The sequence below is a fragment of the Cynocephalus volans genome, chromosome 17, assembly GCF_027409185.1.
Source record: "Cynocephalus volans isolate mCynVol1 chromosome 17, mCynVol1.pri, whole genome shotgun sequence".
Lineage (NCBI taxonomy): Eukaryota > Metazoa > Chordata > Mammalia > Dermoptera > Cynocephalidae > Cynocephalus > Cynocephalus volans.
The window spans coordinates 9857956-9881481 of record NC_084476.1 but is presented as its reverse complement, the minus strand read 5'-3'; the positions used below and the strand labels follow the sequence as shown (position 1 = coordinate 9881481).

Here is a 23526-nt window from a genome sequence, read left to right as displayed (position 1 = left end):
CATTTCTAAAACCGAGATGGCAAGAAACTAAGAAAACTGCTAGTCCACAGGTGTCAGCAGTTTTCTGCTTAGCTAGAGGTAGAGAGAAGCTCATCTTTGAGGCTCTTTCGCTTTTGTTTAAAAACAACAAAACAAACAAACAAAAGAAACCACTTTAGATTTGATGAGCTTCTTGGTTTTGCAAAAACTGAGCGATCCTGCTCTGGAATGGTGTGGCCTGGCTCTGCGTCATTATGTAAAAGGCTCTCTTCCTGTGGGCAGGGGCCATCTCCAGAACATTCTGAGCAAAGCATTTTTACCCAGCAGTGTTTTGATGTCCACCTCCACCCCTGCCCAGCTAATGTTGTTTGTTCCACACAATAAACGTCAACTCTGTGTCCTATCCAGCTCCCAATGAATACAGCTAGAAACTGAGAGGTGCTAAAACCAGACTCTGTGGATGTGTGACTGGGGACGAGCAGGAGGGAGGCTCCCATCTGGCCAGGAACAGAAAGGATTATAGTCAACAGACCTGGAAATGTTACACTTGCCGAATTTAAATCATCACAGAGTTAAACTGATGTCCACTAAAATGACGTGGTAAAATCTGTGTTAACCAAAGATGAACAGAAGGCTTGAACCTCCTGGACAAAAATCTACATCCTCAACATCTGAATTTAAAGAAAAAACGGCCACAAAACAATTCACAGGGGTTGGAGGAACAATGCCTAAGATTTGATTCTAATTTTTCAAAACTACCAATGAGCAAGTCATTGCTGTGAAATTTACATGGATCATAAACCAGAAAGGAAGTTCACCCTGGCCCCAGGAAGGCTTGTGGTCCAAGCACTGTCGGGCCCAGGGGCCACACAGGCATGGTGGGCGGCCTGCCTACCTCGGATCTTGCTGGCCAGGTGCTCCTTGGAGGTGATGATCTGGTCCATGTCGGTGCGGATGACTGCCTCCATGGCCGGCCGGGCCAGCTGCAACTTGGACAGCACGGCTTCGAAGCTCACCTTGGCCTGCTCATACACCATGCGGTACACGGTGTCTGAGATCTGCAGGCAGAGCATAGCAGCAGCATCAGCACCAGGGCATGGGACACCAGGCCAGCTGCCGACCCTGTCACCTGCCAGGTCCCAGGCCCACCCACCTGGATCCACTGCCGCTGCCGCTCCTGAGGTTTTCCCTTCAGCCGTGGGGCAAGCTCTGCCTTCAGCTCAGGGCCCAGCTCCTCCATCACCAGGTTGGTCAGGATCTAGGGCCAGAAGGCACAGCCAGGGCAGAAGTTGGAGCATGTCCAGCCTGCACCTTTCTCTCCACATTCTGGGCAAGCCCGGCCACTCAAGCCCCCACCTCCTCTGGGCTTGGCCCTTTGCTCCACACAGCCACAGCCCTCTCTCCTGAGCATCCTTCCCACAAGTCCCAGACTAACCTGCTTGGGTGTCCTGCAGGATCCTCAGACTCAGGGGTCCCACCTCAGGGCCTTTGCACATGCTGCCTCCCGCATCTGGAATCCTGCACTCCCTCCCCCCTCTGCCCGCACATGCAAGTTTGTGTTTATTTGCTGAATGTCCACTTCTCCTGCTCCCTGAGGGCCAGGGCTGTGTACACCTTGTTCACTGCTACATCCTGGCACCCAGCCCTGGGTAAATGCACAGTAAATGACTAAACAAAATAAGTATCTCCACTTGGATCGGCCCCACTTGCCCAAATCTGAGTAGGCATCTCTTTCCAAATCTGTAGTGCCCCCGAGGCCTGCCTCTGTACCCAGCCCTGCCCCCTAGGCTCCGGGGTGACCTCCCACGTCTCCCACCAGCCCCTCTGGCCTCACCTGCACCTCATTCCCGCACAGCATCTCCCAGGTGCCGTAGAGCTCCTTCGACTGGCGGTACATGCGGATGGCGTCCGTGAATGCAGGGCCCTCCACCTTGGAGTCCTCGGGGATCCCTGCCCAGGAAAGGCAGGGAGAGAGGGGTCAGCAGGATGGCCTGTGTCCTCCAGCGTGACCACTGACTGACTGGACCACCACCTACCGCCCACCCCACCCCCCGTGCACATCGGGAGAGGCACCAAGACTCCCATTACCCTTGCAGAGGTCACAGCAGTCTTAGTGACAGTAAGAGCAATAATAACCCACCACCAGTGACAATCTCTCTTTGCCTCCTCCTCATTTCCCTAAATGCTCCCAACCACCCCGAGACCTGGGCACTAGCATTCACCCTACTTTACAGATGAAGAAACCAGCACCGAGGTCAGGCCACTGACTGGGGTCACAGGGCAGCAAGTGCAGAACAGGACTAGAAGCCACCCTCTCTTGAGAGTCTGCCTAGAGATCCTGTCTTCGTCCTGGTTCCTCCCCTTACTGCTAAATCAGGGCTCTGCGAACTTCCCTGAAATGGGCCAGATGGTAAATATTTCCAGCTTGCAGCCAATCTCTGCCATTACAGCAAGAAAACAGCCACAGGCAATCCATAAACGAATGCACGTGGCTCTGTTCCAATGTGCTTTATTGACAAAAATAGGCAATTGGCTGATTTGGCCCATAGGCCACAGATGGCTGAGCCTTGTTATAGACCTTCGAACCCAAAGGGGCCTCAGTTTCTTCTTCCAAACAATGGGAACAATAAACCTGGCCTAGCCTCATGCATCCTCTGGGGGCTCCGTGGGCCACAGTGCAGGGACGCTGTGCACAGAGAGGCACTAGGAGCGGGGTCAGGCCCATCACCGCCCGCTTCGTGCTTTCTATCAATAGCTGATGAAGCAGCTCTTGCTTGTCTGTCTCGTTCGCTGTGTATCCAGGTCAGTGCCTGGCATAGATGCTACAAGAACTTCACTAGAGAATCAATGGAAGGGTTTATTATTGACAACTAGAAAAATGCTATTTCTACACTTTGTTATTGCCAGTGGTGGCAACAGCCCTGAGTCTGGTGAGGTGCCAGTGAGGGGCAAGTGGCAGGAAGCTGCAAAACCTGCCTTGCAGGGAGACGTGGGTAAACATGCCAGCAGCGGGGGCTCCCTGGCTGCAGCTGTGTGCCTCTGACCGACATGTCCCCAGAGCCGGGAAGAGGAAACGACAACTTGAGCACCAGAAACCCCAGCTCCCGCCGCAATGACTATGGGCTGAGTCACCTCCCACAGAGAAAAAGCCCCTCTCTGGCATGGAGAGAGCCCCTCCCCACACCTGGCTGACCACAGGAATCACTGCCTGTCAGAGCCAGAGGGAGCTGGGCATTGGGGAAACTGAGGCCCAGCGCCCATCCCTGCAGTGGCAGTTCCCTGGACTGGAGTGGGGACATAGGTGAGCCTAACCCTGCATTTCAGGGACCTGAGGTCAGGCAGGAGTGACAGAAGCAGAGCAGGGGCATTCCAGCTGGGGTGGCATGCAGCGTGCCCCTGGGAGCCGTTGGGGGCTGCCCACCTGGGCCAGATGAGAAACCCCCACCCCAGGCTCTCAGGAGGGCACAGTCTCCTGGAGACTGGGCTTTGCTTGGAAAATCCAGGCAGCACATTACACGTAGCCTCTCCCACATCAGGGAATTTACTTTCTGTACTCATCAAGTCAGGTGTGCAGGGCAGAGGCTGCTTTCCATGAGGCAGGAAGGTGGGGCAGAGGGCTGGGGCCGCAGGAAGGCTGCTTTGATGTTCCAGGCCCTGGCTTTGGACAGCCAGACACGCAGCCTCAGACCCTTGGACCTTCTCTTTCTGCACGCCCAGCCGCTGAGTTTGACGAAAGCAGGCGTCACCCCTCCTCAGCTCTTTCCATAAACCCAGCTCTTATGGGCTGAATTGTGTCCCCCCCAAAATTCATATGTTGAAGCCCTAACCTCCAGGACTTCAGACTGTGACTATATTTGGACATAGGGTCTTAAAGAGATAAGTTAAATTGAGGGGATTAGGACAGGCCCAAATCCAGCACGACTGTGTCCTTAAAAGAAGAAAGGAAGCACGTGCACACAGAAGGACAACCACGGGAAGACACAGGGAGAAGACAGCCATCTACAAGCCAAGGAGAGAGGCGTCAGAAGAAGACAACCGTGACAACGCCTTGATTCAGACTTCCAGCCTCCAGAACAGTGAGAAAATAAATTTCTGAGGTGTGAACCGCCCAGTCTGTGGCACTTTGTTATGGCAGCCCCAGGAACTAGATACCAGCCCTGGGCTGAGGCTCCATACGCACCAGCTCATTTAATCCTCTACACCCTGTGAGGCTGGGCTGGGCCAGCCCCACTTTTCTCGATGAAGAAACTGAGGCTCAGAGAGGCAAAGTTACCAGCTCAAGGACACAGCCAGGGAAAGAAGGAGCAGGGTGGGAATCCAGGACAGCTGACTTTAGCCACATGGAGTCGTTTTGAGAAAGGAAAGCGCATTCCTCAGTCCTGAGCAGCAGGCAGAGGGGACCACGGTCTGACAGGAAGAGGCCTTGACCTCTGCACCCCAGGCCCACACGGAGGCCTCGGTGTAGCCAGTGCCCGGCAGCCTCCTGCCACCCCCAGCTGCTCCAGGAATGCAGGATGTGAGGAGGGCCCCGGGACGAGCTGGCGCCCACCCAGCCTGGCCTCCTTCCCCACCCACCCCCACTTCCTGGCAGCCCCCAGAGTGAGCAATTCCAGGCTCCACAAATTCCAGGCCCAGCCTCTGAGATGGAGGAAGCAGAGAGAACTTTCTCACAGTCCTTAGGGCGGAGGAAAGGCCCATGTCTCAAACCAGCTTGTCAGCTCCTGCCCCAGGGTGAGGGTGCCGCCCTAGTGGGACATCTTCCTGTCACAGGACACCCCTTCCTTCTCCGGCCTGACCTCCTGCCCACAGCACCCCAGGCCCAAGAAGTTCCCCCACAGCCTCCCAGTTGAGCGCTCACTATGTGCCAGGCTTGGGGACAAGAGCTCTGCCAAACCAGCTCACTTACTATTCCCAGTTACCCCTCGAGCTGGGGTTGGTCATCATCCCACTGTATACCTGGGAGCCACATGGTGGCTCTTCCCACCTTTTTCAGTCGCCACCTGGCCCGGGGTCACCCACACCATGTCAGGCAGCCACTAGCCTTGGAATTCTGGTGAGGATGAGGCTGGGCCGGGGGATTGGGAGGGCGGGCAGGCGCCCCAGACCAGGCAGCCAAACTAGAGCCTCCCCTGGTCACAGCCCCACAGCCCGGGGGACCTGGGAACAGAAGGCTGTTTGTGGGCAGCAAGGCCTGGCCCAGGTGGCAGGGGCTGGCCTGACGGAAGACCTGGTTCCTCCCACCTGGCAGATTCCAGATGGGGCGGAGGCAGCTTGAGAGTCAAGCTGGAGTGGGTGAGTCAGGGCACAACCAACCCAGAGGCCTCTGGTGCCCACACTGTCCCTCCGCCAATGGTGGGGTCAGGGCCGGGGGCGGGGTAGGTGCCTCCCTCTGCCTCCCTGAGGCCAGATCCCCAGGAAGAAGTTCAGGGTCCAGGACAAGGTTGTTGCTTCCCTGAGGGCAGGAAGATCCCCAGGGCCCCACCCTCATCTTGGGAGACAATCCTACGCGCCTTTAAGATGAAAGTCCTTAGAGCCTTACAAGGCCTTTCCAGGCCTGACCCCAGAGCCCTGCGCGTCTCCATTTCAGGTCACCCCCTCCCAGTTCAGGGCCTCTGGCAGTTCCTCCTCCATCCCACTCCTGCCTCTGGGTCTCCCTTCATGCTGGAACATTCCTCCCCTCTACTCTGTGACTCTTCAGCCTTCAGGTCTCAGCGGCACCATCACCTCCTCAAGGGAGCCTGCCCTGATCAACCCCTCATGTGCACACCCTCAAGGCTCCCTGGTGTCCTCATCTGCTTAACATCTGTCTCTGTACCAGACTGCCAGCTGCCTGAGGGCAGGGAACAGGTCGTGCTCCCTTGTTGCATCCTCAGTGCCCAGATCTGAGCCTGCCTCAGAGTGGAGACTAAAAATGTTTTTGAGTAAATGAGTGAGCTGGAAGTCACTGCGTAAGTTTACAGATGGGAATACTGAGGCCCTGAGGGAGAAAGTGAAGTTCGCAGATGACCCTTCACATTGGTGGTAAAGAAATAAAAGATATTAAAATAAACTTTCCCAAGCATGGAGTGGACTCTCACTTTGAGTCCTCAAAACCCCCCTAAGGTACACGAGGGATCATTACCCTCATAGTACAGAGGCTCCATAAAGTAAGTAAATCTCCTAAGGTCACATTGCTAGAAAAAGGCACAATCCGGATTATGATTTTGTGCTCCAGGGTCCAAGGACCCAACAATCACACCCCTCTGTGAACAACTTCCTATTATTCCTAAGCAACACAGAAGTGTTTTCATCAAGAAAAAAGATTAAGGTGGTATCACAATGGTTTCTTACAATCCCAGAAGGAGTATTAGAAGAGCTCATAGAGCAGGGTTGCCACGCTGCACTCAGCCACGAGGTGTCGCCCTTCAGCACACTGGCCCAGGTGCCCCCCTACCTGCCCCCTGCTCACCATTGTTGCAGTGCCGGATGCAGTCCTGCAGAACAGCCTGCCACTTGTCCTGCTCGGTTTCCGTCATCATGCAGAAGTAGTAGTGACGTGCATGAGGGTGCCAGAGGATGAGCGGGAACTGCGTGGGGCACTTAAGGATGGGGGCGGTTCCTGATTTTGATGTGGTCCCTGTGGAGACAGCACCTGCTGAGCAGCTGCCCTGTGCTGTCTCCCTTGGCCAAAGGGCAGCAGGGCTCTGAGAGGCAGGCTCAGGTCTAGAAGATCAGCCTGTCCTGGGGTGACCAGCGAGACGGTGGGAGGCAGTGGCTTTCTTTCTGGCTGAGTCCTCCACAGGCCGCTAACCTCAGAATCAGCATCTGGTTAGACCCATTTCCTAGAGCTGGTGATAAGTCGCATCTACCTCCCTGTCATGTAGGGCACAAATCTCACAGGGGCAGAGCCTCGGGTTCACAGGCCAATCACTGCCTTATTTCAGCTGTGGAGGCCAAGGTATCGTTTAAATGTCCAAGTTGGGGAGAGGCATGTGGGGTGGGGAAAACAAAATAAATAAAAAAGAATTTTTCTCTCTCTCTATTTTGTCCTCACGCATATTTGAGATCCTACAAGATAACTGGTCCTGGGCTGTGACCCTGCCAATGCTGTTAATAATATGACAATAACAGCTCTTCTCTGAATCCTGGCTCTGTTGGCCTGTGCTGGGCTCAGTGCTCAGAGCTCCTCCCAGAGGCTACACAACACCCTAGGGTCAGTCCTCTTGCTGCCTATGCTTCGCAGATGCTAAGAAGCCGAGGTCAGAGGGGGAAACCACTCGCCTGGCAGACACGGCAAAAACAAAAAGCCAAGTCAGGGCAGGAACCCAGGAATGCTGGGCTCCAGCTGAGCCCTCAACCACTACAGGGGGCTGGACCCCCAAGCCCCAGCTAGGGACACAACCTGCTCCCCAAGATGGCATGTTCCCCTGCCCCTTAGCTCCTAGGGGTTCATCTGAGAGGCAGCAGCTGTTCCTGTAAGGTTTCTGGGGAGTCTCAGCCACAGGGGTAGAAACAGGACCCTAGAAGAGCAACTCCTCACAAATGCAGTATTCATCTGGCAGTTTACAAGGCAGAGCCACCAATCACCTTCTCTGGGGAGGCTCTCAGGGACTCGGGGAGGGGGAAGGGCAGAGGGCAAGATCCCCCTTCCACAGCTGTGCAATGTAAGGCTCAGGAATTGGTGGGCCTCGGGTGGGGACCCTCACTGGTCCACCCCCATCCACAGTGTGGCCTCAGGAAGACTTCCACTTCTCAGCCTATGAGACCTCCCCCTTGGAGGGCTCAGGCTGTGCCTGGCACCTGGCTATAGCTTTAGGCCTAGTTGGTCTCTCTATAAATGTAGGGCCTGCAGCCACGGGCTCAGGGCCGCCCCTCCCCTCCACAACTCCTGAGGCCCGTGTGCAGAGTGTCTTGGCCTGGGATGGGTGGTCTTTTACCTGGTAAGGAGTTGCCAACGAGCTCCAGGTACTGGTCCACGGAGGTGAGGATTTTGTAGCCTGCACTGTTGATGATGGCTCGGGGTGGGACCTGCCGCTCATAAGCCTGAGGAAGGGGCAAGAGAGACAGTCCCTGAGGATTAAAGGTGTGGCCAAAGCCCAAACCCCATCTCCAGCTCTGGCTCCAGGTCCCTACTCAGTGTTGCCTGTCCAAGGCAGGGAGGAGAAGAAGGAAGAAGAAGGCAGGAGAGGAAAAGAGGGAAAAAGAAAGAAGTTTGACTACCATGGTGACAGCATAGTGTAGCAACCTAGACCCATGTGCTGGCCTCAGGTCCTGGCTCTACTGGGTACTGACTGTGTGATGTCGAGGATAAGCCTGCTGAACCTCCCACGCCTCAATTTCCTCCTCTAGAAAACCAGAGGAATAACAGTCGCTGCCTCCCAGAGCTGTGTGAGGATTAAGTGAGATAACCCACATAAAATGCTTAGCACCGTGCTGGGCACACAGCGAGGACTCAGTAAGCTTTGCTGTGGTGGGGGTTATCATTATGACTGGGGCTACTATTGCCTCTGTCACCAGCAACTCCACTAGCTGCGTGTCTACTGCACATAAGCACTGTGCTAAGGGCACTGCATGCTTCATTTCACAGTTTTCACAGTCCATGAGGTGGATTAGCCACACAGCTGAGACGTAGCAGACCCAGGGTCACGAACCTGGGCTATCTGCCTCCAGAGCTTGGGGTCTCTGGCCATTACCCTGAACTGCCCACCAGCTTCCTAGGTTCTATGCATCACACAAGTCTCCTCTGGAGGAGAATCAGGTCTGGACACAGCTTTCTTACACGGGTGGAGGAAAACGCACCTCCAAGGTAATAGCTCATATGCAGGGCTGCCATGCTGCTGCCTGCCCCTAGGTGTCACTATTCAACACACTTCCTGAGAGCAGCTCAGAACCTCTAAGGCAGCGATTTGCAAAGGGTGGTCCCTGATTTTCAACACCACCCTAGAACTTGTTAGAAATGCAGTTCTTGGCCCCACCCCAGACCTGAATCAAACTCTGGGGATAGGCCCAGCAACCTGTTTTTTCAGGAACCCTCTAGGTGACTCTGATGTACCCTATCATTTGAGAACCACTACTCTGGGGTATGAGGTTGCTCCTGATCCGTTCGAATTACTCTATCATTGACCTGCCTTGAAACAGGAGAACAGTCCTGTCCTTTTGGCTGCTCTGTAGAAATGTTTGGTAGAAAAAATCAGGTCTGTGGCTCAACCATGAGGGGTTTCCCCAAGGGCCCAAGGCAAAGATAAGGCACAGTCAGCTCCCAGCCCTTCTCAGACACGTACCCTCCCACAGGTCAGGAGGTTGCCAGGGAGGAATCAGGAAGGAAAAATATGGGGCCACGACCCAGAAGGCAGACACAGCAGGGGCAAGCCTGGGGCAGGGAATGGCCACACTGTTTTCCACACGCTCATGATGGCTGTTGAAGAGCATGGGTGGGAGGGTCCAGCAGAGGCAGGAAGCCCAGCCAGGAAGGAGGCTGAGGTGGAAGGAGGGCCGAGCTTAGGGCCCTGGAGATGGAGGGATTTGGAGGGACTTGAGAGTGATGGGGGATGAGGGGGGCTGGTGACAGGTGGTGATGAGGTGGCGGCAGAGTCAAAGGTGATCCCCAAGAGCTGGGTACCTGGATGAAGAATGGACTTGCCATTCAGAGAAGGGATGCAGGACGGCAAGCAGGCTGGGGAGGTGGGGAGGTGTACTTTGGCCCTGGCAATGGTGCAGGGAGACGCCTGGCTGTGCGGGTGGGGTCTGGAGCCTGGGATTTAGGAGGGCATGTGGCACTACCTAGCACAGACGGGGACAGTTGGCCCAGGAGCGTGGAGAGACGGGGAAGCGCGCCGGCTGGGGCTGGGGCGGTGGCTCACCACTTTGTTGTCATAGAGCACCAGTCCATAGTTGTGGGGAACGAGGCTGAAGCGGTTCCTCCACTTCCTGTTGTCCTCCTGGTACTGGAAGAGGTTCCCCGAGAAGATGATGCGCTCATCCAGAGGCACCTATGGGCGGGGAGGGCATGGGGAGTGAGGCCCAGTCTCCCCCAAGGTGAGAGCAGCCAGCAGTGCCTGTGTGCTCACTCCCTGCAGTGCATCCTCCATCCCCCGGTCTCGCAGAGTCCTCCGGGCCAGGGCTGCATCTCACCCATTTGGCAGATGAGAAGAGTGAGGCTCAGGGCAGTGAAGGGGCTCAGCCAGCATCCAGGCAGGGCAGTGGCAAGGCCAGGAATTGGGCCCAGGCCAGGCACCGATTCAGGGCCTAGCTGGGAGCAGGGTCTCCCGCTCCATCCTGGCCTAGGCAGGCACAGCTACCTCGGCTGGGTCTGGGGAGCAGGCTGCTTCCCCACCTACCCACTGCTGCAGGCCCAGTGCCTGGGGAAGTCTCTCCCCAGCCCTGGGCCTCAGTGTCCCCTCAGGGCAATGTAAACTTAAACAAGGTGGCTCCAGAGAGCCTCCCCAGCTCTGACAGCTGACACAAGACAGCCTCCCTGAATCCGGGTGGGGTGATGGGGGCTGCAGTCAGGGGGTGTTTTATGTCTGACCTGGCAAATTGCTGCCATGTGTAGGCTGCAGAAACGCCCAGACTTTCCTACATAGCCCTAGCTCTGCCTGACTCACAGCGTGACCTTGGACCTGTCTCTTCACTTCTTTGAGCTTCGGTTTCCTCATCTGCAAAATGGGGTCAGTCAGTGGTAGTTGGTACATGGCTGGCAGTACACAGAAGCTGCCATCCCACCATTAAGGTCTCTCAGAGTATGTGACAGTCTCCTGGCTATGTGGACTGACTTATCTGGGGATGGGGGAGGGGCTAGACTCCCTTTCAGACTAGAGGTGGGAGCCCAAGCTGAAACTATGGCCATCCAGGTGCAGGTGCCTCTTGAGCAGACGAGCACCAAGACACTTCTGGAAGGGAGATATTGACCCACAATGGAACAGCTCACTCCTGGGTGGAAGAACTCTGGGGAGTCTAGTGTTCCTCTCTGTTTCTCTGCAGGTTCTATTTGTTCTACAATAAATATGCTGCCTTCTGCAAAAAGAAATGTTTATCATATGTAATAATTGGAAAAATTATTATTTTAATTGCTGAAACCTTTCTGGCTTCCTTGCTGTGCTCCTGGGTCTGCCCCTGCAGCTGGGGTCAGGTGTGGGGGCCCCAGTCCTGGTTCATCTTGCCCTTTAGGGCCCTTCACAGTGTCCCCCCTCCCCATCTCCCTCCTGCTAGTCTTACTCTTAAGGGGAAACACAAAACATCCTTGGAAAAGGAGACCCATTGTACTCGAACAATAGGACCGCAGACTGCTTCCTACCGGGGATAAAAATATTTACAGGAAAAGAAAATGGCTCCCCCTACCACCACCCCCACCAACCCCACACACAGTGGGCTTTACCCAAGTCACAAAGCTGCCGCCCAGTGGTCTATACTTAGACAGGCTAAACCCAGCACTGGGGTCCCCTGTCTTTTCTAGAAAGAGGGAGCAGACAGTTCTCTTAACACCCTAGTAAGACCCTGCCCCCACCAGGCCTCCTTAGTTTGTGTCCTCCTTCCTGCTTAGGGCAGGAGCCCTGGGACTCAGGGGCAGGGACTCAGGGTCAGAGACAGGCCCAGCAGGAGGCTGTGCAGAAGCTCCCAACCCAGGCAGTCAGACTCAGCACCCACCCCCCTACCAAGTCCACCCTCAGCTGGGTGGCTGGCTGTGGGTTTGGGTTTTATTTTTAAGACTTTCAAATGGCAGAGCTGTGTTTCAACTGGAAGGCCTGCAGGAAATGACAGCTGACAGCTCAGGCAAAATATTTTAGACACTTTGCAGAGCTGTCCGATGCCACAATGTGTGAGGGCACAGGACCCGGGGTCGGTAAACTGGGGCTCCAGTCCCCACGCCGCCACCCACCATGGAAGCCTGGACAAGTTTCAATGTCCACATCTGTGGACAGCAGGAACAGTGTGGAGCAGACTAAATGAACAGTTCCCAGCACAAGACAACTGCTGTTTTTATTATTATTATTTGTTTTTATTATTACTACTATTTTATCATTATTACTGTTTTAATTTTATTATTATTATTTCTATTATTGTTTCTAACAAAAACAATTGCTATTATTATTCTGATGACAATTAATATTATTCATTTCTATTATTATGACATTATTATGACAACATCGTGACGGTTGGTTTCCTAAGTGATGAAATGGGACCAAAAATCTCTGCTTTTCTGGGATCGTGTCGTGGGTGATTTCATTTTACTATTCTTGTTACTTTCCATGTTCCTGCAATGACTTTGCACCCTGTGAATGTCAAAGGCAGGTCTCACAGAGAGAAAATGCTCAGCAGCATAGCTCGTCCCTCTTGTCTTGGGTTATCAGGACCTGGGCTGTCTGTGGCATTTCTTTTCCAGATATGGGAGCAATTCTGGCCCTGCTCATCTGGGCTGGATCCAAAGCCTCCTTTCCTTTGCAACCATACAGGTATGCACCAGCCAGACACCCAGGCCAGGCCATATCCAGGCACCTCTGCCCCTCTGCTGTCACAGGTCAGGAGATTGCCTTGACATCAGGGGAAGAGAAGGCCCTTTCGGGTCCAAAACCAAAGGGGCATGTGATGCTCTGAGAGGCTCTGGCACAGTCCTGATCTCCCCTCCACCCTGAGCAGGCTGCGGCCATTGACTAGGAATCTGGAACCTGGCTCTGGTCCTGCCTCCCACCATCCTGGGCGAGCCATTTAAAGGCTCAGCTCTGGGCCTTTGCACATGCCATTCCTTCGGTCTGATATTCTCTTCTCCCAGCAAACTTCCTCCACTGCCAGGTCCTCAGATGAGATGGCCCTTCTTCCAGGAAGCCCTCGTGGGCCACCCCGACCGATGAGATCAGGCCTCCACTGTCTGTGTTCACCCTGGCATCTTCGTGGCTCCCATTTTCTTGTGTAAGTGGTGGTTTACTGTTTCTCTCCCTGAGCATCTGCAGGGCCAGGGAGAGTGTAATGACCCCAGCACCTGACCCAATGCACTCAGCAAAAACATCCCTGCAGAAAGACTCCAGTCTCATTCCAGCCTGTGTGCAGCTCTTCCATCCAATACTCACTGAGCTAACACCTCTAGCTGTCCCTCCAGCTGGGAAGACACCAAAGGGTAACAAATCCTCAAAGCCAGGTCAGGTGATGGCCAGCTCTGAAGTGAGCTGCTTTGATTCCTGCCCCTTCAGTCTCATGGCCTATGGACACATTTTCAGTCACTGAGGGGAGGGGAAGGAGGAATGAGATGACCCCAAGCCCCCAGTTCTCGGGCTCTTGTTTCTTCTCTGCCACCTTCTCTGGTGCCTGCCCCACACTCCACATGGTCTACACTGCTCCCTTTCCTGAGACGCCTTCCCAATAATCCCAATCTCTCTGGCCTCTGGGGCCCCATGAGCTCCCCACCCACTCCACAAAGCTGCTCTGACTTCTCTGGCCCATGATGACTCCTCTCTCTGAAGGCCATTTTACAGACAGAGAAACTGAGGCTCAGCAAGGTGACACCACTAGTCTGCAGTTACCTGGCAAGTCAGGCTTCAAGCTCCCTCAGCAATCCCCTGGCTTCCCTCATTGTGGCCATTCACTCTCTCACTGAATCCTCCCACAGCCCTGTGGGGGAGGCACTGTCTGTCATATGAGGAGACTGAGCCTTGGAGGTTGAATCAACTGCCCAAGCCACCAGCTAAGGGGAGCATGTGGAGCCAGGTGCCACCAGACCATGGGGTTTGAGAGGGCTGTCTGTGGCACTTCACTGCTTCCACACCTCACAGGGTGAGCACAGGACAACCTGGGCAGCCTGGAGAGGCCAGCAGGACTTGGGGGTGGAGAGGGCAAGGCAAGCAAGGGCCACTTCAAAGCCCGGTAGTCACAAGAGTTTGGCCACTAATAATCCTAAGTGCCTGGCACCCGGTCACTGGCTGAGCTGGTTCTGGTCCCACCTCCAGGGGACTGACTCAGACAATCAGACTCCCCAGACAGAGGCCAATGGGTCCTTGTCACTCCTCCCTTTGCCACCTGCCTGGGCACCCAGAGGTGAAGAGGGTGAAGGTCGCTGTAGGGAATGACACCATCCCCGGGGCCAAGGGCTGCCCAATCGCCGAGTGCTCAGACTCAGGAGCAGCAGCTTCCAGCCAGGGACTCAGAGCCCCACCTGCGCTCCCCACACCCCCTCCCCTCCTTTGCACCGTCTGCCCCCAGCCCCATACCTGGGCCAGTCACAGCGTCTCCTTCCCAAAGAGCTTTGGTGCCTTGTCCAGCCCATGTTCACCCCCAGGAAGCCTCCTATCCCTCACTCAACAAGTATTTCCTGGGCAAACACACTCCTACTACCCACAGAGGGATAAAGACAAGGCCGCTGATGACATCGGCATCAGCCGACACCCTGTGCACCCTCCTTGCTCCCAGGCACATCTTGTTTACCCTGTGAAGCAAGTGTTCTCACCCCATTTGACAGATGAGTAAACTGAGGCTCATTGAGAAGGAGCTGGGGAGAACCACACCAGGTGAATGAAGGGGCCTCGACTACACAACCCGGAGTATCTGTCTGCTCAGAAGTGGATGCGGCCCTCAGAGACCATCATGGCAGCAATGGGAAACTGAGGCCGGGAGAAGTAAAGTCACTCGCACGAGCCACGTGGCCAGGGGTGGCCGAGCCTGCCTAGCCCTGCTGGCGCCCCTCACCTTGCGCCAGAGCAGCTGGGCCTGCGGCAGCCCCGTGCCCTCGATCTCGTAGCGCATGCTGCTGAAGAGCGCCACGCCATACTGGTCCTGGTAAAAATGGAGGAACTCCCTCAGGATCTTCCCGGTTCTCTCTGAAAGGGAAGGACAAAGAGGAGTGTGAGGTTGTCGGGAAACTGACCCAGGAAGGGGAGTCTGCAAAGCCCCAAAGTCCTGCCTGTAGAGTTGTTTGCACACGCTCCTGGCTCTCGTCCACGCTGCGTTTCTGGCCAAAGTCATGTATTTCCTGCACTCAAGTCAACTGCCTGGGGAAAGGGTGACCCTCCAGACAGGAACGTGGGCAACAGCCATAGACAGAGAAAACAAAAACCAACAGACCAAGAAGGTGCTCAGCCTTGCCAGTAACACAGCAAATGCAAACGGAACCGGGGCTCCTTTTCCTCCCGTGCAGACACGGCGCCTTCACCCAGAGCTGGTGCGCTGGGAGCGGGGCAGCCTGTCGGGGGCGGCGGGCCCGGGGGGCACAAGTGAGGTGCCGTGCCCTGTGGCGCACATGCCTACTGCTAACCTGCCCCACAGAGCAGCCCGCGGGAGAGTGTGGAGACGGAGAGGCACCAGGGCCATGACAAGCTAATGCGTGCCTAACGGGGAGCGATCACCCAGGACAGTGGAAAGTTGGAGGGGATCTATACGGACATGTGCCAGCAAAGGGAAGGTGCCTGCCCTTCTGTTAAGTGAAGAAAGCAAGTTACAGAAGCACATGCTGAATATCGTCCCATTGAAATAATTGTTCCTACTGTGCGTATAAACTATTTACGCTGAGGCACTGAGAGGGAAGGGTCCAGAGGGAGCCCTCCTGGCTGTTAAGGGTAGGACCTGTAGGTGTGGGCGTGGGGAAGGCACACGGGGCTTCATTTTCTGCTTCATTCACTTTTATAGCATTTGAGTTATATTAGTCACGATTCCTTTCATAATTAAACATAAACATGCTAAAATTAGTTCATCCACTACAGGTAGGAACCCTGTTGCTTTCACTGCCCACTTGCTTCTCTCTTCTGCTAAAAAGTTTATGAACAGAGAAGGCAGGTGCTGTGGACGCTAGAGCAGCGCAGCACACTTCGGGCTCAGTACGGGTGCTGCCGGGGCATCCCATTTACAGATGAAGAAACTGAGGCCGAGAGAGGGTTGTGGTCCATGATGAGGGAAAGGCTTCCTGGTCTCAAGAAGCTGCAGCTTGAGTCCTGACCTGGGGTTTGTGCTGGCCCACTGTGCAGCTCCCCTCTCTGGGCCTCAGTCTCCCCCTGCACACTGAGAAGGCTGGACTCAATGATGGACGGGCCCTGCCACCTCTGACAGTCTTGGATTCCAGGTTCCGAAGAGCTGGATCTTTCTCAGAGGAGAAGAGGCTGACAGGAGCCTGCCCCTCCCATGGCTAGTCTCCGGGCACCTGGCTAGGACAGCATCTCACTTAATCCTCTTAATAGCTCTGTGACGTAGGGCCCATGTTATCCTCACTTTACAGAGGAGGAAACTGAGACCGACCCAGAAAGGCTAAATGTCTGGCACAAGGTCACACAGCTAGCGGCTGGTGGAGCTGGGATGCAATCCTGGGGCCCAGCCAGGAGGTGGTGGCCCAGAAGGAGAGCAGAGAGCACATGCCACGTCCTACATGCCACATGCCATACCAGGGTCTTGGCCCCAACCCGACCCTTCTGGTGTTTGCCCACACCACTAAGCCCCCTCAGTGATGATGGGGGGTGAGGGCAGCCCACTCTTCTGGAAGCACCCCCTCCACCTCCTGGTCGTGCCTGTGAGCCCCTTTCCTGGAATGAGGTCATGTCTGTCCAATTACCAATTTGTGGGGAGAAAGGGAAGAACAAATGAGGAATTTACTTTGAATGCCTGTTTTTTAAAAACCATAAACAACTAGAACTCAACTCTCTCAGAGACCATGGGAATTGTTTTGAAAAACGATGAGGCGGGGGAGGGGACAGGAGAGACAGGGTGATGAACTGGGGCCAATGGAGAAGAGAGGACCGTAGCTGACGATATCAATAATCACTGTTGTCGTCATTTATTGACTGTCAATCCCATGGCCAGGCGAGTTTCGCACACATGATCCCAAAGAATCTTCATGAAAACCCTAGGGAGTTGGGGTCACTATTTTCCTATTTTAGGGATAAGGAGGCTCATAGACCCAGGGTTCTCAGCCTGGGTTTTGTCCACACCCCAAGTACCTAATGAGCATCCACCAGTGTGACCACAGGATGAGCAGTCTTGGGCCGGCGGCTCTCGAGGGTCCTTCAGCCACAGCTCCGGGAGACCCAACCAGCCCCAGTGCACTCATCCCTCAGACGGAACATTATTTCCCAAAGGGCTGGAATCTGCCACCCTGACCATCAAGGAGCCAGGCCCCAGAGGAAGCTGCAATCCTGTGTGAGGACTCGAACCCAGGTCTGCCTGACCACAGCCCACTCTCAGCTGCAGGGTCAGCACAGCCCAGAACCAAGTCCAGGCAGGAGGAGCTGCATTCAGGAGGACCCCTGGGCTGGACTGGGGAGGGGGACAGAAGGGCAAGGCTGGGCCAGGAGAAGACCCAGGCACATGCCATTGAGGGGCAGGCGGGGCTGTGGGCTGGGAGGAAGCTGCAGGAAGCACTACAGAAGTGAGAGGCAGAAGGACGTGGTGACCCTGTCAGCGTGGGAGCCACAGGCCGAGACAAGGCTGAGGCTTGCGTCCTGAGCCAAGTGGGTGCTGCTGACTGGCCTAAAGCATTGGGGCCAAGAGGGGCCAGGGCACGGGCAGAGGGCCAAGGATGAGATTCATTCTGGATCAGTCACGCTGGGGCATGGACGAGTTATCCAGGTGAGACTGTGGGGCCAGAGTCCAGGAGAGGAGGGCACAGGGCTGGGGAAAAAGTCGTCACGGGGCAGAGGATGGAGAAGGGGAGAGGGTGCCTGGGGGAGCTCCACTTAATAGAGAGGGAAGAGAGGATGCAGCCCCATACACGCTGCACCCCCAAAACAGACTGCAGTGGCCACGGCCCTAATTTCATGCAATTGTAGTTACAGACGTGCCTTGCTATCCAAAATCAAGAACTACAGTCACGCATCACTGAATGACTGGGACACTTTCTTTTTTTTTTTTTTTTTTTGTCGTTTTTTCGTGACCGGCACTCAGCCAGTGAGTGCACCAGTCAGTCCTATATAGGATCCGAACCCGCGGCGGGAGCGTCGCCGCGCTGCCAGCGCAGCACTCTACCAAGTGCGCCATGGGCTCGGCCCGACTGGGACACTTTCTGAGAAATGCATTGTTAAGCAATTTTGTCATTGTGTGAACATCACAGAGTGCACCTACAGAAACCTACGTGGCTTCTAGGCTACAAACCTGTGCAGCACGTTACTGTACTGAATGCTGTAGATGACAGTAACACAATGGTATTTGTGTATCTAAACACAGAAAAGGAATTTTTCAGCTCCATTAAATCGTTTGGGACTACTGTTGTATATGTGATCCATTGTTATATGGCACATGGCTGTATATAGATCTGGATCCATTTTTAGATGAACGCTTTGCTATCTGAAATTCTAGAACCAAACACATCAGAGTGTGGGATTTCTCAGTGCCCAGTCTTGCTCTCTGAATTCAGGAGCCAAATGGACTGGGATAGGGAAGGATGCTAGTATTTGTCTAAGGGTTGCAAACCCCACAGGTGGACCAGGCTCCTTCTCATCACTGGAACCCTGGCACCTGGCCTGGCAAAAGTGGGTGCTCTGCAAGGCGGGGGGGGGTGTCTAATCACCAAATGGTCACTGGTAGGGATGGGGGAAGGCCGTGGGGCAGGCATCAGGACACTGGAGAAGCGCCAGGCAAGGGGTGGGGTGGCAGGGTTCTGCAAGGGGTTAAGGACTAAGAGGATGACACGGAGCGGTATCAGGGAACTGGGTACACTCAGCATAAATCTGGCAGCCAAGGAAGACTGGAAAGGAAGCTGGAAAAGGAAGACTGGGGGGAACAGGGCCGCAGGATGGCTTCTTGGCAGAGGCAGCCCCAAGCACATTCTTGAAAGATGTCCTAACTCAGCTGGGGAGAAACTGCCACGTGCTTGGTGCAAAGGAAATGCCCCAGAAACAGAGGAGGAGGACTCAGGGGCTGTGGGGCCAGAAGGACCCAAAAAGCCAGCCGCACTCAGAGGGGGTCCAGCTTGGACAAAGGGCTCATAGGGGAGAAGCCTGGAACAGGGGACAAAGGGCTCAAAGGGGAGAAGCCTGGAACAGGGTCGTGCAGGGCCCTCTGGCGACACCCTGCTGGAAAAAGACCCAGGCAGGAGAGCCAGGCCTTGCCACGCTCCCAGCCTGCTGAGCTCTGAGGCCACGGTGATCCAGGTGGCCCCCTGGCCATGGGGGTCCTCTACAGCCCTCTCTGTAAATGCTGCTCAGCACTCCACGTTCCTTCCTGCCACCCTGCAGCAGCTATCTCCCTGGAGCTGCCAGCAGGACTTTACCACTCCAGTTCCCACCGCAGTGTCCCTGCCTGGGTGTCTCTGCATGGTGCCAGGGGCCTCGGTGCCCCTCTTTCTTCCACACCCACCCACACCAGGTCTTCCACTTTCCTCCCACAGCCTCTGGATACAGCACATGCCATGGAATTGGGACAGATGTCAGATGGGCTTTGAGACCAAGGTTTGTCACCCCAAAGGTGAATCTGAGCCAGAGAGGGTGAGGGGCTCACCTGAGGTCACACAGCAAGACTGAGGCAATCAAGGTTACAGCTGCAGACTGCCGACCCCCTCCCAGCCCTGGCTCTGACCACCATCCACAGGGCCCCAGGGCATCCCTCCCCCTCAGAGGGCAGAGAGGAAACAGGCTGTGGCCCCACCTCCAGAGGCAGGGCCAGCCTCGGGGCTCCCGGGCCCAGGAACTGGGCGGCCCTGGCTTCTGCGAGGTACAGAGATGCTGGGGCGGGGCAGTCTGAGGTCATGTGCCAGCCTTGCCCGCCTTACACACTTTCTCATCCATACGCCCACCCCTCTCCCGCCCCTCATTGACTCAGCGCTAGGTGCTGCTAATGAGCAGGCTAATGAGCACCCTGCCAGCTGCCCTGCTCCCTCACAGCCTCGAGCTCCTTGTGTGCAAAATGAGTATAACAGAACCCGTTCATCACTGCACTTTGCACGATGCAGACAGCCTGTGAAGCACTCAGCCCAGGGCCTCCATAAATGTCACTACTAATCATAATAGTGCTCAGCTTATAACAACCATTGTAGGACACTGTTTAAAATTTTTATTGGCAGATATAACCTTTACAGTTTGAAAAAATCCAATAAAGATTTTTTTCTAAAGAACCAGGACAAGAATCACAAAATAATAATAATGATGGTTAGAGGGCTGGCCCATAGCTCACTCGGGAGAGTGCGGTGCTGATAACACCAGGGCCACGGGTTCGGATCCTATATAGGGATGGCCGGTTAGCTCACTGGCTGAGCATGGTGCTGACAACACCAAGTCAAGGGTTAAGATCCCCTTACTGGTCATCTTTTAAAAAAAAAAATAATAATGATGATGATGATGATAAGGTCTTCAACAGACAAAGATGAGACAAAAAAGCACCCACAAGTAGGAAGAAACAGCACAGGCAAAGGAGGCAGGGACGTGTGCATGTGTGCATATGCATGCGTGTGTGCACGTGTGTGCATGCGTGTGCATGTGTGCAGGGAATCCCCAGGAACCTGGGGTCCCGTCTGACCTGGGCTGGACTCCCTTGTCATGATCCTCAGCCTCTGCTGCCATCCACAGCCATTCGTTGTCCCCCTTTGTGGGCCTCTGCCAGCAACATCCCCCAGAATTAGGGGGTAAACGCACCGCAGTCAGAAGCAGGACTCACTTCTCTGCTGCAACACACACGTGCAGATTCAAGTGGCCCCAGAGGTGAGTCCATGAAAAGAAAAATCCCCACTTTCCAGTTGTAAAAACCAAGGCTCAGACCAACTAAATGGCTCATGAGAGGTATTTCACTCCATCAACACAAACATATTGAGCCCTTATGCAAGCTGTCACAGGAAGGGCCTGCCTGCGGGGGTCCTGATTCCCTTATTTGCCCAAGAGGGCAGCCTGTGAATTCTGGGAGCAGGGTTGAGTGTCCGGCTCTGGGCCCAGCCACCACTGTGCTCTGCAGCCTCAAGAAACCACTGCCCACCCCAAGCCTCCGTCTCCATGTGATATCTGCAAGAGGGTAGTGGGCTCCATCCAGCTCTGAAGAGGCCACTTCCCAGGACACAGGGCCAGGGTGAAACACACACACACTATCTATTGGGGTTTGTTTTGGAGATCAGAACCAAGCCTTTCAGTGAGCCTGTTGAGTAAGGCAGTGATCTGTGGATCTGAGGATGGCTTTGGCCTCCAGTTGACTAGATCCTTGTCTCCAAGGGCTGCACCCTTTGGGACTATCGAGAGTGACCCAAAGGGACCCCTGTACCAGCCTATCCTCCTAACCCTGCCCCCAGAACTCTCGGAGTTTACCAGGTGTGCCTATCCACAGAGAACTTACTGCATGTCGGATAGCCTATTTAATCCTAACAGGTATTATCACCTCCATCTCACAGATAAGAAAACTGAGGCTCAGGGAGACTCAGTGACTTATCCAAAGGCACACGGCCTGGAAGGGGAAATAGATGGGTGTTTTGAACCTTGTTTCACTCCGAAACCTGCACAAAGCTCCCACTCCATAAAGCCTCTTCATCCCAATGGCCTCTCACGAAGCAATACAATACAATTTGCTAAGCCCTCATTTTACATTCTCTTGCTGGGTCCTTGCCTAGTCCCAAGAGGCAGGCAAAGAAGGCTTTACTATCCCCATTTTACAGATGAGGAAACTGAGGCTCAGAGAGGCAAAGTGACTTTCCAAGGTCACACAGTTGGTGTGCTTCTGAGCCAGCACTGGGGTCTGGGGTCTCCAGCCTCCACTCAGTCCCATCTGGTCAGAGCTGGCAGAGAACCTTCACACTCACTGGACCCTTACTTGTCCATCTTCTGTTGGGCCTCAGTTTTCCTACGTCTAAAATGGATGGGTAGGTCCCCATCAGCTCAGCTGACCTAAAATCTCAACAATAATCTAATCAGTGCCGCCCTAGCCCCAGGATGCTGGCCACGGCACCCACTCTGAGCTGCTGGTGAGTCAGCTCTGACCAGGAGCTAACCACAGCCCCGTCAGATGACAGAAGGACTGGGGGGAGGACGAGGCAGCACCCCACCTGAGAACAGGGCACCATCTCCACATGGGCATGCAGGCTCTGGGTTCAAGTCCCAGCTTCACTACCCACTGGCTGTGTGGCCTTCGCCAAGTCATTTCTCCTGTCTGAGCCTCTGTTTGCCCCTCTGCAAAATGGCACAACAGTATCTACCTGACCAGGTTATGAGATCAATGAGCTTATGAGCATAAAGCACTTCACCCTGGCAAGGGGGAGGTATGTCACTAATGGGGGTGCCATAAAGTGTCTCTTGTCCAAGATTCTTCTCACCCAGGGAGAGGCCCTTTAAAACAGGCTGAACAACTCCCAGCCTGGCCCACCCCCAGGACCAGCACCAACAGCAGCCAAGGCAGCCGGAAGAACGTTAATCTTCGATTTTCCAGACTGACAGCGTTAAGGATCACACTACTTCCTCTGCAGATAGCAGGACTGGGCAAGAACTGGGGAGGCCTCAGTGTGGTCTAAAGTTCCCTGGAGCCTTGGGGAGCTGGGGGAAGGGGTACTGGGCCCATTATGCAGATGGGGAAACTGAGGCTCAGAGAGGAGAAGGGGCTTGCTGAGCTGAGGATGAGAGGAAGGATGCAGGGGTCCTTGCAGAATGGACCTAGAAAGGTATATCCTGGAAGCCTCTAATGCCAAGCCAAGGAGTTTCGTCTTTGTCTTCTCATGGCCCTCCCTGAGCCCAGACCACCCCCACAAATCCTCAGCTCAGTCTTGGGGCAGGTGGTATTGGTTTTGGCATAATGTTTCAGAGGAGAAGACTAAGCCCCCAAAAATGAGATCCCCTGCCAAGTCACTCAGCTGAGGAGCAGCAGAGGTGGGATCTGAGCCCAGGTCTGGAACGAGCCTAAAGCACTGCTCCATGCTGATGATCAGGTACCAGGACAAACGACAATCTCCAGCCGTGATCACACCCAGCCTTGTATCAACCATGGGGGACTTACATTGGACCCAGCCCCAGTTTGGCCCAAGCTAAGGGAACTGTGCCAGACCTTTCCCTGCTCATCTGGTCCCTCCAGTGGGCTCCAGGGACATACCTCACCCACGAGGCCCAGCCCGGTTTCAGGGTTTCAGGACTGCAGGGCTGAAAGGTTTGCCGACTGAAACCAGGCAGGTGACAGCACCCTGCAGGGCGGGGCAGGATCAGAACCTGCCTGCCTGGTTCCCAGAGCACTGGGGAGCAGGTCCAGATTGGAGAGGTGGGGGAGGCAGCTAAGGACACCACCCCCCTCCTCTCCACCCCACAATCCAAGTACCACCATCTCCTTCATCCACCTGGGACGGCAGGGAGAGCTGAGTCCAGAGAGGTGATGACACTCTCCCAGGGTCACACAGCATGTCTCAACAGAGCTGGGTTGACATGTCAGGCTGCCAGAGCCTAGCCTAGGGCCTTTCTACTCAACCACCCCTATTGTCACTATTAACACATGATAGCAGCAGCCACTTGTCCAGCATCATCTCTGTGCCCAGCACGGTACTCCATGTTTACACACATTATTTCATGCATTGTACCCACTTCACAGAGGTGGACACTGAGGCTCAGAGAGGTTAAATGACTTCTCTGGAGACACACAGATTATAAATGATATGGATCCAGAATAGTCTGAGTCTAACAGGGAGCCCAAATTTGGGCCAATCCATCTCTTGCCCACCTC

At 54.8% G+C, this 23526-nt stretch overlaps 1 protein-coding gene across 1 annotated transcript in view; it reads right to left on the bottom strand.

Moving 5' to 3' along the window:
• NIBAN2 (niban apoptosis regulator 2) overlaps positions 1-23526 on the bottom strand; it is a 48366-nt gene that overhangs the window by 4091 nt on the left and 20749 nt on the right. The window contains exons 2-8 of the mRNA XM_063082244.1: positions 14629-14759; positions 9819-9947; positions 7896-8001; positions 6428-6595; positions 1814-1929; positions 1133-1237; positions 875-1037 (exon numbers count right to left, since the gene is read on the bottom strand). Of these exons, the coding sequence (XP_062938314.1) occupies positions 875-1037; positions 1133-1237; positions 1814-1929; positions 6428-6595; positions 7896-8001; positions 9819-9947; positions 14629-14759 (918 nt within the window). The remainder of the gene's footprint in view (positions 1-874; positions 1038-1132; positions 1238-1813; positions 1930-6427; positions 6596-7895; positions 8002-9818; positions 9948-14628; positions 14760-23526) is intronic.